Genomic DNA, 14,097 nt, shown 5'->3' with positions numbered 1-14,097 from the left:
ACTTTTTTTGGTTCGTGACGCAATCTATCGAAACCAAGAAAGGTCCACTTTCATTCATAACTGACCTCATCCGCATCACGACTCTCTCCAAGATTACTAGTATTTTTTTTTTAATATATATAAATGAAATGATTATTCTTGATAGATTACGTAATTGTTATAGATTATAGTTTGTCATGTGAATATGTTGGGAATCTTCGTCCGTCGTTACTTGTGAGCACAAATAACCAAAACCGAGAAGCATCCACCAGGCACTAGCATATACCCCTTTTTTTTTGTTTGTTGAATTTTTGAATCACAAAACTTTTCAACGCAGTCAGACAAATATAGCTAATATAATTGATGGCACCCCAACAACTCGAAACACCAACTTATAATAAAATAACATTACAGTATTTACATTGGGAAATTGATTATCAACTCCTCTCAACAACAGAGACTGACTAGTTAATAAAATCACACACTTGAGAGGATGAGTCGATTATACATGGAGGGTCTGATTGACTGTATTTTGAATCAAGCATGCTGTTAATCTGGTATCATCTATTGAAGGTTAGGATCCTCACCTCAACTAGTCACCTCAGCAAATACTCAGTGAGATATCCTCTGAGCTCACTACCAAGCGGGTCAGTCTGCTTGCATTTGCATAAGCGGTCTGCATAACCTGCGTCGTGATGACCAGATAAAGGAACATCCTCTTGCAAATAATCCCCACAGTCGATTATGATGTTATGCAGTAGACAACACACCAGTATTATACTAGGCAGTTTCCTTCTGTCTGGCCTCCACATAACCTTGCTCAGAATCCTCCAGCTTCCTTTGAGGTGTGCAAACGCCGTAGCTGCGACTGACCTCACCTTCTCATGCCTGTCGTTGAAGGCCATCATGGGATGATCGCAGTCGTCGTGAGGAGTTATAAGCCAAGGAAGCAGCGGGTAACTGATCCCTCCAACTACATATTCTCTGACTTGGGATCCTTCTTCACCTTCAAAAAGAGTTTTGGCATTCCCGTCTAGAATCTGACCGGATTCACAGAGTTTGAAGAAGCCGGAGAACTTGAGAAGCTTGGAGACGGTCATGCCTCCTGGCCAGCCGGTAACCATGTTGAGGAATCGCATCTCGTGATCAAAGACACCTTGCAAGAACATGCTGTAGTTCTTCTCGAGGTCACACCAGTCATCCGAGGCTTGCACAGCCGGGAGAGTCATGATGATGTGGGTGGTGTCAATGGCTCCGCAGCAATTGGGGAGGCCGCACATATCCTCGAACTTGGACTTGATCTCTTCGATCCGGTCGGAATCAGGCCAGCGGAGATGATGCTTGGCGCGTTCCTCGAGAGACTCGATGAATCTCCAAGTAACCTGGGAAACAGTGGACTGGCCAACGCCAAAGGAAGCACCGACGGAGACCTGAGAATCACCAGAGGCTAAGCGTCTGAGAGCAATGGCGACTTGTTTCTCAACGCTAAGAAGCCTACCCTCGATGTTGATGAGCCCAGAGGGAGGTCTAGAGATGAGATCCTCCCTGACGAGCGAGCAAATGTAGCTAAAGGTGGTCTTGGAAGCCCTGAAGAAGTGCTTGAACGCATCATCTTCATCTAAAGGGACTGCTGGAAAATACAAAGAGATCTGCATTCTCTAAGCTAACAGAATCTATCAAAATCTAACTGAATTAATGAATTCCCCAGAGGAGGTCAGAGAAGAGCAGATCTGAAAAACCTGAGAGAGAAGAGTTACGGTGCCAGAAAGTATCCCACCAGTCGCAGTCGATAGCCTCCGGATCCAAAGGAACTGCCTTCATTCTCTTCTTCTTCTTCTTCTTCTTCTTCTTATCCAAAGAAGGCTGCTTCTTCTTCTTCACCGCCGGAGCCATCGGAGAGAAACAGAGGAAGGAGGTGGGTAAAATTGGGAATTAAACGTCGATAGATTTGCTTGATGGACTCCTCTTAGTGGGCTTTCCAATATCATCGCTTAGGGCCCAGTTCGATTCTTTTTTAAATTCTTTTAAAAACAACAACAATTTAAAATAGAAATTACCTTTTAAAAATCATTCATTATTTTTAAGAAATATACTTTTCTTTTTGTTAGTGATGTGTTTGCTAATTGGGACTGCTTTTTTTCCTTTCCTTTTTGGTAGTTGAATTACTAATTTGCTTTTTAGCTCTATGATTTTATTTTATTTTCCGTTACAAATAATTAATAATCGCATACAAAAGAAAATGGTTGTGCCTTACTACTAGACCAAAATCCAAATTCGTTTTTACTAGAAAAAAAAAAAAAAAAAAACTGAAAAAGCAAAGTTTTGTTTTTACTTAATTTCTCCTATCTAAATAAAACAAATAAAAAGATTTGAGCAAATTCAGAGAAAGTCTCATACGTTATTTGATTATTTTTTTTTAAAAGGAAGGCGAAACGTATATGTGGGAAACTGTTAGTTTGCCGCTCTCCCACGGCCACGAATCGTCTCCTCTCTCCTCTGGTCACTGGTCAGGTTAGGTTCTTTCACACTTTCTCTCTCTCTCACACGCAACTTTTGGCCCCTAGGAAATGATTTTTATATATTTCATCTTTTTGATAAAGGTTCCATTTTACAAATTAGATAGATTCTCTGCTCATCGACCACGGTGTCGGTACGATTGAAGGCTCCAAAAAGAGGTTTATAGTAATATTTTTGGACATTGTGCATCATTACGGCATCGGAGCTGTTTCCTACTCTTTTTTTTCTTTTGGTTTTCGCCTTTTTTATGATTACTGTTTGTTGATAGCAATCATAAATCTCGCTGAAAGCTACTCTTTATTTGTTTTCATATTTATTTTGGTGCAATGACTTTGACACTGATTGGATTGCCTCTCCTCTCTCCTCTGTAGCTCTGATTGATGCCAACTTTCTAATCTCTCTACTCTCTCCGTGACTCTGTATAGTATAGTTCTCTTCATCTAAATAATAGCCTTAAGAGTTTTTCTTTTCTTTTGTTTTGTTATACTAAAATTTGTTTTGTTTGAAGACGTCTTGTGGTGAAATTATTAGCAAGCGTGTCTCTCTATGGAGCGGTATGAAGTCTTGGAGCAGATCGGGAAAGGGTCCTTTGGCTCTGCTCTTCTTGTCAGACACAAACAAGAACGAAACAAGTACCCTCTCTCTCGTTCCTTCCTTATTACTTCTCTGCCTTTTGCGTCTTAATTTCTTTGCTCATTGTATTTTGCTCTAATTCTTTGATTCTGTTTTTTTTTTTGGTTTTACAGATACGTATTGAAAAGGATCCGTCTCGCCCGCCAGTCTGATAGGGCTCGCCGATCAGCTCATCAGGAGGTTTGTGTTTTTCTTCTATTCCACCCTTTATTTTGTTCTCCTTGGATTTTAAGATTATATATGAATGTATGAGTTTGGACCCTTCCCCCCACCATTCATGTTTCAGATGGAGCTCATTTCTACTGTCCGCAATCCATTTGTTGTAGAGTACAAAGATTCATGGGTTGAAAAGGTCTCTTCTCCTTCTCTCCTTTTGCTCATGAAATTCTCTGGCTGCCTTCTCTACTTATCATCTATCTTTCTTGTTTCAAGGGTTGCTATGTGTGCATCGTTATTGGATATTGTGAAGGCGGAGACATGTATGTACAAATAGTTTTCCCCCCATTATATTATATATATAAAAACCAAACTCAATAAGTTAGAAGAAATGGGCTCTTATATATTTTTGGATTTGAATTTTGCAGGACAGAAACCATAAAAAGAGCATGTGGTGTTCATTTCCCTGAAGAGGTTTGTCTTTCATTGCTTATCTCTTCCCGTTCTTACACTCTATGACTGGCATTATCCCTGAAGAGAACCCACTAAACCATATCAGAAACTATGCCAATGGCTTGTCCAACTCTTAATGGCACTCGATTATCTGCACTCCAACCATATTCTTCACCGTGATGTCAAGGTAACCCGCTTAGATATCATTGACTTCCAAAATTTTGTGCTCCTTTCCTGTTCCAAACATCTAATCATTCTCAATCACATGTCTTTTCAGTGTTCTAACATATTCTTGACAAAAGAGCAAGACATACGGCTTGGTAAGTTTTTAGATTCACTTTCCTTGGCCTCTTTATCAGCTATTAACACATCCATATTCCTGTCTCAGGTGACTTTGGACTCGCTAAGATTCTAACTTCTGATGACCTTACATCCTCTGTAAGTTCTGAACAATGACACTAGCAAATCTTGTGCTGTTTTTGAGACACATATATGAAGAGTTACACTAGTACTGTATTTATTATAGGTTGTTGGAACTCCAAGTTACATGTGCCCTGAGCTTCTTACTGACATACCTTACGGATCAAAGTCAGACATTTGGTCTTTGGGTATTAACAATACATTTTTCATTGATTTTATTTACTTATTATCATACACTTCTCCACCTTTTTGACTAACTTTTAATACATCATCCTGGCAAACAGGATGCTGCATGTATGAAATGGCTGCTCATAAACCTCCGTTCAAAGCTTCCGTAAGTATCCTTAAAGTTTGTTGATCAATTTATTTAGGAATTAAAAAACATGATGTAAATTAAAATGTGAAATCATGATTGTAGGATGTGCAGACATTGATCAACAAAATACACAAGTTGATAATGGATCCTATTCCTGCCATGTATTCCGGTTCATTGTAAGTCTAAAATCATTTTTCTCTTTTATCATTAACCGGCTGGCTTGCTGTACCAACCTCTTTCCCTCCCTTATCTGCAGCCGAGGCCTTATCAAAAGCATGTTGAGGAAAAATCCTCAACTCAGGCCTAGTGTATGTTTCCTCCTATAATGCTTATTTGATTTTTGATGATTGAGTAGTCCTCTTGTAAGGTTAAATCTTAATTGAGTTATAAGCATCGTTGTTATCTCGCTGCAGGCTAAGGAGCTGCTTAACCATCCTCATCTTCAGCCTTACATCAGTATGGTTTATCTGAAGCTGGAGAGTCCCAGACGAAGCACTTTTCCACTCCAATTTCCTGAGAGGGTCGCTACAGTGAAGGAAAGAAGGAGTTCGTTTAGCAACGACAGAAGATTGAATCCGAGTATCTCTGATACAGAAGCAGGTTCTGTGTCTTCTTCAGGAAAAGCATCTCATTCACCAATGTTTAATGTAAGAAAAGTGTCAGAAGTAACTGTTGGAGTCGTCAGAGAAGAGATTGTTTCTCAGAGGCAGGAGGGAGTCAAGAAACAATCAGGTGCAGCCGGAACACCAAGATTGGCTGCAGGGACCTCAGCTAAAGCATCTGTCATGTCGAAGAGGCTTGAAACGGCGCCACGTACTGTCTCCAAACATGAAGTGCAGGTAAGAAGAAAAATGAAACCTTCAGGTTCTTGAGATATATACAAGGAGCCAGGGAGTGACCTCTGTACTTTATCGTGTAGGTATCAGATCCTAGAGACAGGAGAAGGAGAGCATCTCTTCCGTTGGTCGTGGAAAATCCTAAGACGACTTATGAATCGGACATCACAGCTCTGTGTGGCCTAAACTCGCCAGATGTTTCTGTGAACGTTCCAAGATTCGACAAGATAGCTGAATTCCCTGAGGATATCGAGATAGCCTCAGGAGCACTAGGTGGGCGGCGCTCTTTATCTTCTCATCCTCGGCCTGATCATGGTGAGGAAAATGCCAACCGTTCGATCACAAAGGACAAGTGTACTGTACAGAAAAGGTCAGTTTCGGAGATAAAAGAGAGAAGGTTTGACACGTCTTCGTATCAGCAGCGTGCGGAGGCTCTAGAGGGACTGCTGGAGTTCAGTGCAAGGCTTTTGCAACAAAAACGGTACGATGAGCTTGGCGTTCTGCTAAAGCCCTTTGGAGCCGAGAGGGTGTCACCGAGGGAGACGGCCATCTGGTTAACTAAGAGCTTCAAAGAAGCTTCCGTGTAGATGAAGCAACAACTAGTTCGCTTTCCTACTCACTTGTCCTTTTGCTTGTCCGTGTGAGCTACTGTATATATAAAATAAATAAATAAAAAAACGGCGATGCTTTCGATTCTCACTACCTAAAACGGCATGTAGTTATCCCGGCTGTCAAAAGCTTGCTTGTGTTTTGGGCTGTGTTGGGCCACTGCGTGCGTTAGTGGATTTGTTTTGGACATTTTGTGAATTAGGAGGAAAATGTACGGGTCGTGTGGTAAATAGGGGAAAGAAGGAGGACCACACAAACACAAAGACAAAGAAAGTGAAATGGCAGAAGAAGAAACAGAGATTCTGGAACCCTATCAAGTGTCCTTCTCGGACCTTGTCCATTTGTCATCTCGCTTTCAATCTCCGAGAGACCGTAAACGCTTCCAATGCATCTCGAGAAAAGTGATGTCAGCTCTTGGCCCCACCGGTCCAGGCCTGCTTTGTATCACCGGCGTTCTTGGCTCCGCCGTTCTCCGCCGTCAACTCCTCCCTATGGCTCGGAAGCTTGCTCTTCTCGATCCGGACAAGCGGATTCGCATTCTCAAGGTACGATTCTTGCTTTTGCTCTCTCTCTCTCTCTCTCAAGAATTGGAACTTTGATCTAGTTGCTTCATCAGGGATACTGATGATTCTGTCTGTGTGTTCATCCTTACTACTGGCTAAAGGAGCACCACTTGGGTAGCGACGTTTCTCTCAAGAATCCACTACGAGATGTCTCGTCTTTTGCAATGCAGCTCAACTATGAACGCACTTCTAAATCTTCACCGGGAAAGCTGCGGTTCCATGAGCCTGCCGCTACACTGGACTTGCAGGAGGTTAATGATGATGATGAGTTCACAAATCTTGGTACTGCCTTTAAGGAATTAGGTTTTTGTATGAGGGAATTAGGCTTGTCCATTGCTCGTATATGCGACAGGGAGATTGGTGGAGGCTTCCTTGAGGATAGTTTACTGGATTCTTGCACAGCCAAGGCACGTCTTATACATTACCACTCTGCTGCTGATAAATGTGCTCTCAGAGAAACCGCCGAGAGGATAAACCAATCTGGTAAACGCAAGAGCAGAGTCCAGAGTACAGCTGAGCAAGAGGTGAACCGTAGAAACGGGAATAGTTTGAATGGGAGTCACTTCAACCTGTGGCAACAGTGGCACTACGATTATGGCATCTTTACAGTTCTCACGGATCCTATGTTTTTATCCTCCTATTCATACCAGGAATACACTTTGATGGGCGGCCACTCTTATCTGCAGATCTATCATCCCAGCAAGAACAAGTTGTACATGGTCAAGACTCCACAAGACAGTTTTATTGTTCAAATTGGAGAGTCTGCTGATATTCTGTCCAAAGGGAAGCTACGGTCGACCCTTCACTGTGTGTGCAAACCAGAGAAGCTGGAGCACTTAAGCCGTGAGACATTTGTGGTCTTCTTACAGCCAAAGTGGAGCCAAACTTTCTCAGTCTCAGAATATACAATGGAACATCTAAGGTCATATTCTCTACAGAGTCAGCTCTCTGATAAGGATGAGGTCCCTAATCTAGATATACAGAAAATCGTTCCACCTCTATCGTCTCGGGTAAGGGATGGGATGACATTTGCCGAGTTTTCTCGAGAAACAACAAAGCAGTACTACGGAGGGAATGGTCTGCAATCTAATAGATAGATGGCCCGTCCTAGCTAGCGAGACATGTGCAAATGATGAAACCCCCCTCTCTCAGGTAGATAGGTTGTCAAGTCTTTAGGTAGTCAATTTTCAGGTCAATTACTTCATAGTAATGAGTTAGTTGAAGCCAAGAAGAATGAGCCAAAGAGGGTTAGTTCTGAAAGAGATTAGATTAAAGGTAAGAGTTGGGATTCGTCTTGTGTACTTCGATGTTGGAGCCAAAAAACAGTGAAAGCTGTTACATCGTTTTCACAGTCAAAAGCAACTCTCTCTTTCCAACATGCTTTCTTTTGCTCTTCTATAGTCTCTCTCTGTGACTCAGTTTATGTTCCTGTTGTGTCTCCCCCGATGCTGTTCCATTCTTACATCTCTTTGTTTCTTTGTTTGCTTTTTCAAGCGTCGCATTAAGACAAAGTGGTGTTATTAAAGTAAAAGCTGCATCCCCTCTTCACAGATTCCTTTAGGGAATCAATATTTTTCTCTTCCTTTTTTTGACATTTTATGATTTATCGTGTTTTTTCATGAATGGTTTTGTACGTGTAGATCAAATCGATAAAAAGGGGTTTCGCTCGCAAATCTTTTCTTTTGTGAATTCAAAACAAAGTTTCAAACTTTCTCCCTTCAAAGATGCTTGTTTTGACTTGGAGGTGCTTTTTTCATCGAAAGTGACCTTGGTTTCAAAACCCTAACTCTAAAACCTTAGAAAAACGGATATGGTGTAGGTAATATATATATTTGTAAGGAAATCAAAAGCAAAAGAAGATAGTAGCTCAAAAGTACTTTAAAGTAACAATAAAATGGAAAAGAGGATTCATCATTCATCCATTCAAAGTGCAGATACACGTTCAATTTAAAAATTTATGGTATAAAATACAAAACGTCCAAACAAGAACAATGATTGCAGGCAAAGGAATAATCAAAGAGACAAAATGACATTTTTCTAAGGGATTGTAAAAGAAAGAATGGAAATATATGGGTATCCCTAGAATTAGACAGAGCAAAAGGGAATGAAGGATGTATCTTTATTAAGTGGTCACCCACCTAGCTATAGTTTCTTTCAAAGTGCCTGTAGTATATAAACAAGTATGTGCATGATATTTTGAATATCAGATATATACGCGTTTTAAGATTGATGTATTATGAGAAACAAAAGAAAATTCATAAGTTTAAATGCCTAGAGGAGAACCTTGGATATATAATTTGATAGTATTGGGATGAATGAATAACATACGGGGTTGCAAATGAGGTGAAGAAGAGAGAGAGAGAGAGAGAGAAAGAGAAGAAAGAAGGTGACGTAAGGGAAAGCACGCGAAGCAGAAGGCAGAAGCATATGTGAATGTACGCAAAGTTCGCAGCTTTGTGTTTCAAAACCAAAGGAAAAGGGAACAGTGAGTAAAGGCTGAGGGACCAAATTATAGGAGACTGATAAACAAACACGGTCGTTTCGTTTCACTTCTTTATTATGTTATGGGATCTTGTCCTGCTCCCCATATTCTCTCTCACCAAGTTTTAAGCCAAATCCATTAGTTTAACCAACATTTCCATGATGTAATATCATCTTTACTCTTTACACACCTCCACGTAAGATCTACATATAAAACCAATACCTAGATGGTTGTTTAATCAACATACACTACTAATATGTGCTTTTCCTTATTTAGAAACACAACACTCTAGTCTAATCACATATTTGGGGTCATCTAAAACATAAATGTCTTATATATATAACCTATGACTAGTCTGCTGTCTTAGTATTGTGATTATTTTGATTAATATAATGGCAAATACAAGGATGACTTTTTTTACAAGACTCGTTGATAGGTCTAAAGTAATTTTATGATATGTGTATTAAACAATTGGCCTCTATTATTATAATTTGAAAAGTGACGTCTTTATTTTTGGTATCCAATTATTTACGCAGCGACTATATATAATGTCAAGACTAGTCAGACAAGTCCTACTCTCAACGAAATAAATCACTTTTTTTTTTCTTTCGAAGAAAAAGAAAAGGTAATACACCTAAACTAGTTTCTGTTTCCTTGTCAAGAAGAGTCAAGTTAAGAGAGAGAGGGAGGATGGAGAGAGAACTTAGACGACCGAACCCAATCAACAGCTCTCGCCGGCCGGAGATGTTTTCTTCAGGCGCCGGTAGTACTCATCTGCCGGAAAGCCCACGAGGCCCAATGGAGTTCTTGTCTAGATCCTGGAGCGTCTCTGCTTTGGAAGTCTCCAGGGCTCTCCACACCGCCAAATCAGCTTCAGCCACCAACAGAGCTCCCTCCTCCATCAACACTCCAATACCGGAGGAAACGACGAACCCTGAAAAAGAAGAATGTCCGCCGGAGAACAATACTAGTGTCAGTAGCCAGTTCACGTTCACTGCCTCCGCCACTTCACAGCTTGTTCTTGAGCGCATTATGTCTCAATCGGTAAGGGTTACAAAGGTTTGGACAACACTCTTGTACACTAATTTGTACCTACGCTGCGATCTTGATATGAGGAGTGTTTCTGTTTTTGGTTTTTGAAAATGAAGGAGGTGTCACCGTTAACATCGGGGAGGCTATCACACAGTAGCGGACCACTCAACGGCGGTGGTTCTTTCACGGAGACAGACAGTCCTCCAATCTCCCCCTCCGACGACTTCGACGACGTCGTCAAGGTACTTGTTCCATTACACTACAGTAGTGTCTCTAATCCTTAGATTGATCTTTTTACGAGTCCCGCTAATATGTTTTACTTAGAACGTAAGTCGCATGCTTTAGAGTTTATAGAGTTTGTTACCATTTACCAAAGCAAAGAAAAGAAGAAACCCTTTTTTTTTTTTATTAGTAGTAATTTTTTTGTACAGGCAAAATCAGATTTGACTTTGACTCTCCCCACTTTAACCTTTGTTTGTTTTAGCCTCTCACTCACTTCTTCACACACACAAGTTAATGTTACTACAGTAGCATATATATTCGTCAATAGATAGATGTTGTTTCCCTCCAATTTACTACTAATTGAGATCCATCCATGTATGTACATATTTATTAATAGGGAATATACTTATTATATTATATATTGGGGTGGGTGACCAATCTTTAGTTGGTAGAGCGTCTCCTTAAATTGGGTCGTTGTCTTAATTTAAGCAAGTGCCAGGGATTAGCCGTCTGAGTCTTGGGACTATAAGACCGCACTAAAAGCCCTGTCGGCGATCGTTAGATTGATAGAGAGTATCCAATTCCAAGTTTTTTTAATGCTCTGTCTCCACTTCATTTACTTTGATGAACTTTAATACATAAAAAAAGATTAAAGACATATTTGGACACGAGAATAGGAATGTGACTGTAACGCCTAGAGCTCCTTCATGTTTCGCTCGTTTTAGGATAGTTCTCGGGAATTGCTATCACACACCCTCCCTCCCTCCTTAACGCCTAGAGCTCCTTCATGGAGCTCACCTCCATTTGCTTTTCTAGTCAAATGTAGTGCGATCAACTTGTTACCATTTTTATTAACTCTCTTTTATCTTAACCAAAATCCTAATGCAGTACTTTCGCACCCACAACACCATACAGCCTCTCTTCTCTGGCACTGGAGGCAGCCGTAGTGGTACCACCGGAAACGGGAGCAATACCCCAATGGCTGGAACAGGCCCAAAGACTGTTGGTAGGTGGCTCAAAGACCGGAAGGAAAAGAAGAAAGAAGAGAGTAGAGCTCAGAATGCACAGGTCCATGCAGCTGTCTCAGTTGCAGCGGTTGCATCTGCTGTGGCAGCTGTAGCTGCAGCGACAGTAGCTTCTTCACCTGGTAAAAACGAGCAGATGGCCAGAATTGATATGGCCATGGCTTCTGCCGCTGCTCTGGTGGCTGCTCAGTGTGTGGAGGCCGCAGAAATCATGGGCGCAGAAAGGGATCATTTGGCATCCGTTGTGAGCTCTGCAGTGAATGTTAAGTCCCATGACGATATTGTCACGCTTACTGCAGCTGCTGCAACAGGTATTGCATTAAAACGTAATCAAATTTCCTTCTGTCTAGATTCCATATGTGAATTCGCCCACTTCCTGCAGCTCTGCGAGGAGCTGCTGCACTCAAGGCACGAGCACTAAAAGAAGTGTGGAACATAGCTGCTGTGACACCAGCCGAGAAAGGAACAAATTCAGCATTGTGTGGCCAGGTTGACACAAAGCATAGCGATAGCAGCTTTAGTGGAGAATTACCCATGGCTGGGGAAGACTTCTTCGGAGCCTGCAATCAGGAACTACTAGCTAAAGGCACTGAGCTCCTCAAACGAACTCGTGGAGGTACTTACACTCGTGTAAAGGACTTAGTAAGCTGAGTTAAACAGAAAAGGTCGCTAACCTTGAAGTTTTTTAAGCAGGTGATCTCCACTGGAAGATAGTTTCTGTCTACATCAACAAAGCAGGCCAAGTTGTGCTGAAAATGAAAAGTAAACACGTCGGGGGTACCTACACAAAGAAGAAGAAACGTAGGTTCTTTACCTCGCGAACATTTCCTCTCTTACACTAGCTGGCTTTTGAACTAAAGCTGGGAAGATAATACACAACTCATAAACTGTTTGATTTGGGCTTGTGTTGCAGATATGGTGCTTGAAGTGAAAAAGGATGTACCTGCATGGGCTGGCAGGGATCTCTTCAACGGAGACAAGCATCAGCACTACTTCGGGTTAAAGACTGAAACAAAGAGGATCATTGAATTTGAGTGCAGAAACCAAAGAGAATACGATATATGGACTCAGGGGGTATCCCGGCTTCTTGCGATTGCTACAGAGAAGAAGCAGAAAAATTCTATGTCCAAATGGATGGCACCTTAATAACAACATAAAGTCGACCTTCATATGATTAAGAATAGGTTTAAGCATCAAGGAGTAGAGAAGACTTTCCCTTTTGTAATATCCTTTTATTCCATTGATTAAAAGAGAGATGACTTTTAAAAGCTAACAAGTACAATATATTATTGGCTTCCTGTGTCATGTTACAACGTTCAACCTTTTTTTTTACAAGCCAAATATTACCTTCTGCAGACAAAAGAATTAGAACAGATGAAAGTAGAGCGCTTTTAACTATCAGCAGCTCTTAAGAGAGTGAGGAGAGAGAGGAAGAGATTAATGACATCCAAATAAAGAGAGATAGCAGCCCAGATGTACTCGTCATACGAGTGCCTCTTGATCAAGTTGTCGGTATCATAGACAATGTAGCCACAGAAGATGATGGATGCAATACAACCATAGATCATCACTGAGATCTTACCTAGAGGGAAGAGAATCTGCAGCCATAGTATAGACCACCACAACAACAAGGCATATATAAGACTCAACCAAAACAAACAGAGTGTAAAGCAAAGCAAGCAATTTCAGCAGGAAAAATCAAAGATAAAAAAGAAGAGATACCTGGATGAAAGAAAAGACCATGAGGACAATGACGGCACCGAACAAGAAAGGTCCGAGGAAGTTGAAGTCATGGCCTCTCTTGGCAGCCCAGAAAGTGTAGAGAGTAAGAGATATCACCACAACAGAGGTCAAAATCACAGCCTCGAGAATGACCTTCCCTGTTCATTCATTCCACCACAAGTAGATATATCAATCAATCAATCCTAATTTAAGGTTCTCCCATTGGTGGATACTCGAGAGTTGAGTGAGGATCATACCGCTAGTAAAGGCGCAGGTCAAGCCAACCGCAAAGGCAAGAGAGACGGTGAAAATCGCGAGTAATAGATAGTTGACAGGGTGCTTCTGGTGATAGTAATACAACGGACACATCACTGCAACCCCAAAACGCATATTAGGAACACGAACACGAGAGAGAAGGATGCGGAGCGCTAAGCCGATTGAGAAAATTAAACAAAAAAAAAAAAAAAAAAAGGTACCAATCAACGGAGTGAAAATAAGAAGGATGTAAAGCGCTAAGCCGGCGTTGGTGGTGGTGAAGAAGACAGAAATCGAATGAACCTTAACGACGGTGGCGGCGACGGCGATCGTGACGAGCAACTGGATGGAGATGATGGAATAGACCTTGCGGATGAAAGACCAACGGAGCTCGGGGCTCTCCAACATCATCGGGTACAGAGGCGTCTGCGCCGACTCCAAATCATACTTGTTGTTCCACATCTTCCCAAATCTCTCTCTCTCTCTCTCTCTTTGTTTCGTGTGTGTAGAACCAAAGAGGCGGCGAGGAGAACCTTCCCGATACGTCCAGCAATGTACAAATTAATAATCGGACGGCTCAGAGCTTGACACGTGTTATTAAATTCTCAGAATATTCTTCACCCCGGGGGGGGGGGGGGGGGGTGGGCCTCTCTGACGAAGAGAGATCTCAACAAACTACGTTAACGGTGATGTTTCTTCAGTTCGAATATGGGTCAGGCCCATCAAATAAAAACCATCAACTTAAATAATGATTCCGCGCGTCCACGTATTATTGTTGTTTTTTTCCCCCGGAGCTCCACGGTGCTTGTAACACGTTGAAGAAGACTCCGCGGCAACGTTGTTGTTTATCACAACGACATAGAAGAAATATATCAAA

General features: G+C 41.5%; 5 protein-coding genes across 13 annotated transcripts; 3 read left to right on the top strand and 2 right to left on the bottom strand.

The window, feature by feature from the left end:
* Positions 1-355: 355 nt before the first annotated feature.
* Positions 356-1,887, bottom strand: LOC104699550 (protein ANTAGONIST OF LIKE HETEROCHROMATIN PROTEIN 1). 4 transcript variants are annotated; one of them, XM_010414872.3, is made up of 2 exons: positions 1,719-1,887; positions 356-1,609 (listed from the first exon to the last, which is right to left on the bottom strand). In XM_010414872.3, exons 1-2 carry the CDS (start codon positions 1,870-1,872, stop codon positions 576-578), a joined length of 1,188 nt encoding a protein of 395 aa, XP_010413174.1. In that variant the 5' UTR covers positions 1,873-1,887; the 3' UTR covers positions 356-575. The 4 variants fall into 4 exon arrangements, with proteins under 4 accessions (XP_010413174.1, XP_010413175.1, XP_087313935.1 ...); XM_010414873.3 differs by having other exon boundaries at positions 356-1,606; positions 1,719-1,877; XM_087457809.1 differs by having other exon boundaries at positions 356-1,642; positions 1,719-1,865.
* LOC104699549 (serine/threonine-protein kinase Nek4) lies at positions 427-6,012 on the top strand. Of its 5 annotated transcripts, none has more exons than XM_087457807.1 (16): positions 427-1,894; positions 2,407-2,490; positions 2,580-3,128; positions 3,243-3,309; positions 3,416-3,481; positions 3,562-3,608; positions 3,714-3,759; positions 3,845-3,925; positions 4,016-4,058; positions 4,127-4,176; positions 4,265-4,346; positions 4,443-4,492; positions 4,577-4,650; positions 4,731-4,782; positions 4,888-5,313; positions 5,394-6,012. In XM_087457807.1, exons 3-16 carry the CDS (start codon positions 3,043-3,045, stop codon positions 5,895-5,897), a joined length of 1,674 nt encoding a protein of 557 aa, XP_087313933.1. In that variant the 5' UTR covers positions 427-1,894; positions 2,407-2,490; positions 2,580-3,042; the 3' UTR covers positions 5,898-6,012. The 5 variants fall into 5 exon arrangements, with proteins under 5 accessions (XP_087313933.1, XP_087313934.1, XP_087313932.1 ...); XM_087457808.1 differs by having other exon boundaries at positions 1,760-1,894; positions 2,403-2,490; positions 3,005-3,128; XM_087457806.1 differs by having other exon boundaries at positions 1,760-1,894; positions 2,403-2,490.
* Positions 6,013-6,029: 17 nt separating this feature from the next.
* On the top strand, positions 6,030-8,155 carry LOC104699547 (2-oxoglutarate (2OG) and Fe(II)-dependent oxygenase superfamily protein). 2 transcript variants are annotated; one of them, XM_010414866.3, is made up of 2 exons: positions 6,030-6,464; positions 6,536-8,155. In XM_010414866.3, the coding sequence occupies exon 2, from the start codon at positions 6,647-6,649 to the stop codon at positions 7,577-7,579; it is 933 nt and encodes a 310-aa protein (XP_010413168.1). In that variant the 5' UTR covers positions 6,030-6,464; positions 6,536-6,646; the 3' UTR covers positions 7,580-8,155. The 2 variants fall into 2 exon arrangements, with proteins under 2 accessions (XP_010413168.1, XP_010413167.1); XM_010414865.3 differs by having other exon boundaries at positions 6,149-6,464; positions 6,584-8,155.
* A 1,384-nt stretch (positions 8,156-9,539) lies between these two features.
* LOC104699545 (VAN3-binding protein) lies at positions 9,540-12,548 on the top strand. Its single transcript, XM_087457804.1, has 6 exons — positions 9,540-10,008; positions 10,113-10,238; positions 11,107-11,554; positions 11,626-11,859; positions 11,937-12,044; positions 12,157-12,548. Exons 1-6 carry the CDS (start codon positions 9,655-9,657, stop codon positions 12,387-12,389), a joined length of 1,503 nt encoding a protein of 500 aa, XP_087313930.1. The 5' UTR covers positions 9,540-9,654; the 3' UTR covers positions 12,390-12,548.
* On the bottom strand, positions 12,504-13,935 carry LOC104775288 (protein LIFEGUARD 2). The gene is made up of 4 exons (XM_087457805.1): positions 13,442-13,935; positions 13,223-13,336; positions 12,966-13,123; positions 12,504-12,841 (listed from the first exon to the last, which is right to left on the bottom strand). The coding sequence occupies exons 1-4, from the start codon at positions 13,680-13,682 to the stop codon at positions 12,635-12,637; spliced, it is 720 nt and encodes a 239-aa protein (XP_087313931.1). The 5' UTR covers positions 13,683-13,935; the 3' UTR covers positions 12,504-12,634.
* Between the last annotated feature and the right edge of the window lie 162 nt (positions 13,936-14,097).

The sequence above is a fragment of the Camelina sativa genome, chromosome 7, assembly GCF_030686135.1.
Source record: "Camelina sativa cultivar CO46 ecotype springtype chromosome 7, ASM3068613v1".
Taxonomy (NCBI): domain Eukaryota; kingdom Viridiplantae; phylum Streptophyta; class Magnoliopsida; order Brassicales; family Brassicaceae; genus Camelina; species Camelina sativa.
This window is presented reverse-complemented; position numbering and strand designations above follow the sequence as displayed.

What these genes read in the sequence shown, in the direction of transcription:
- LOC104699550 (XM_010414872.3), bottom strand. Translation starts at nt 1,872, where the DNA reads ATGGCTCCGGCGGTGAAGAAGAAGAAGCAGCCTTCTTTGGATAAGAAG. An exon ending in CCGTAACTCTTCTCTCTCAG is followed by an intron (nt 1,610 to 1,718) that starts GTTTTTCAGATC and finishes TGTATTTTCCAG; the next exon opens with CAGTCCCTTTAGATGAAGAT.
- LOC104699549 (XM_087457807.1), top strand. Translation starts at nt 3,043, where the DNA reads ATGGAGCGGTATGAAGTCTTGGAGCAGATCGGGAAAGGGTCCTTTGGC. An exon ending in TTCTTCACCGTGATGTCAAG is followed by an intron (nt 3,926 to 4,015) that starts GTAACCCGCTTA and finishes ATGTCTTTTCAG; the next exon opens with TGTTCTAACATATTCTTGAC. An exon ending in AGAGCAAGACATACGGCTTG is followed by an intron (nt 4,059 to 4,126) that starts GTAAGTTTTTAG and finishes TTCCTGTCTCAG; the next exon opens with GTGACTTTGGACTCGCTAAG.
- LOC104699547 (XM_010414865.3), top strand. Translation starts at nt 6,198, where the DNA reads ATGGCAGAAGAAGAAACAGAGATTCTGGAACCCTATCAAGTGTCCTTC. An exon ending in AGCGGATTCGCATTCTCAAG is followed by an intron (nt 6,465 to 6,583) that starts GTACGATTCTTG and finishes TACTGGCTAAAG; the next exon opens with GAGCACCACTTGGGTAGCGA.
- LOC104699545 (XM_087457804.1), top strand. Translation starts at nt 9,655, where the DNA reads ATGGAGAGAGAACTTAGACGACCGAACCCAATCAACAGCTCTCGCCGG. An exon ending in AGCGCATTATGTCTCAATCG is followed by an intron (nt 10,009 to 10,112) that starts GTAAGGGTTACA and finishes TTGAAAATGAAG; the next exon opens with GAGGTGTCACCGTTAACATC. An exon ending in TACTGCAGCTGCTGCAACAG is followed by an intron (nt 11,555 to 11,625) that starts GTATTGCATTAA and finishes CACTTCCTGCAG; the next exon opens with CTCTGCGAGGAGCTGCTGCA.
- LOC104775288 (XM_087457805.1), bottom strand. Translation starts at nt 13,682, where the DNA reads ATGTGGAACAACAAGTATGATTTGGAGTCGGCGCAGACGCCTCTGTAC. An exon ending in GACCTGCGCCTTTACTAGCG is followed by an intron (nt 13,124 to 13,222) that starts GTATGATCCTCA and finishes ATGAATGAACAG; the next exon opens with GGAAGGTCATTCTCGAGGCT. An exon ending in TGGTCTTTTCTTTCATCCAG is followed by an intron (nt 12,842 to 12,965) that starts GTATCTCTTCTT and finishes CTATGGCTGCAG; the next exon opens with ATTCTCTTCCCTCTAGGTAA.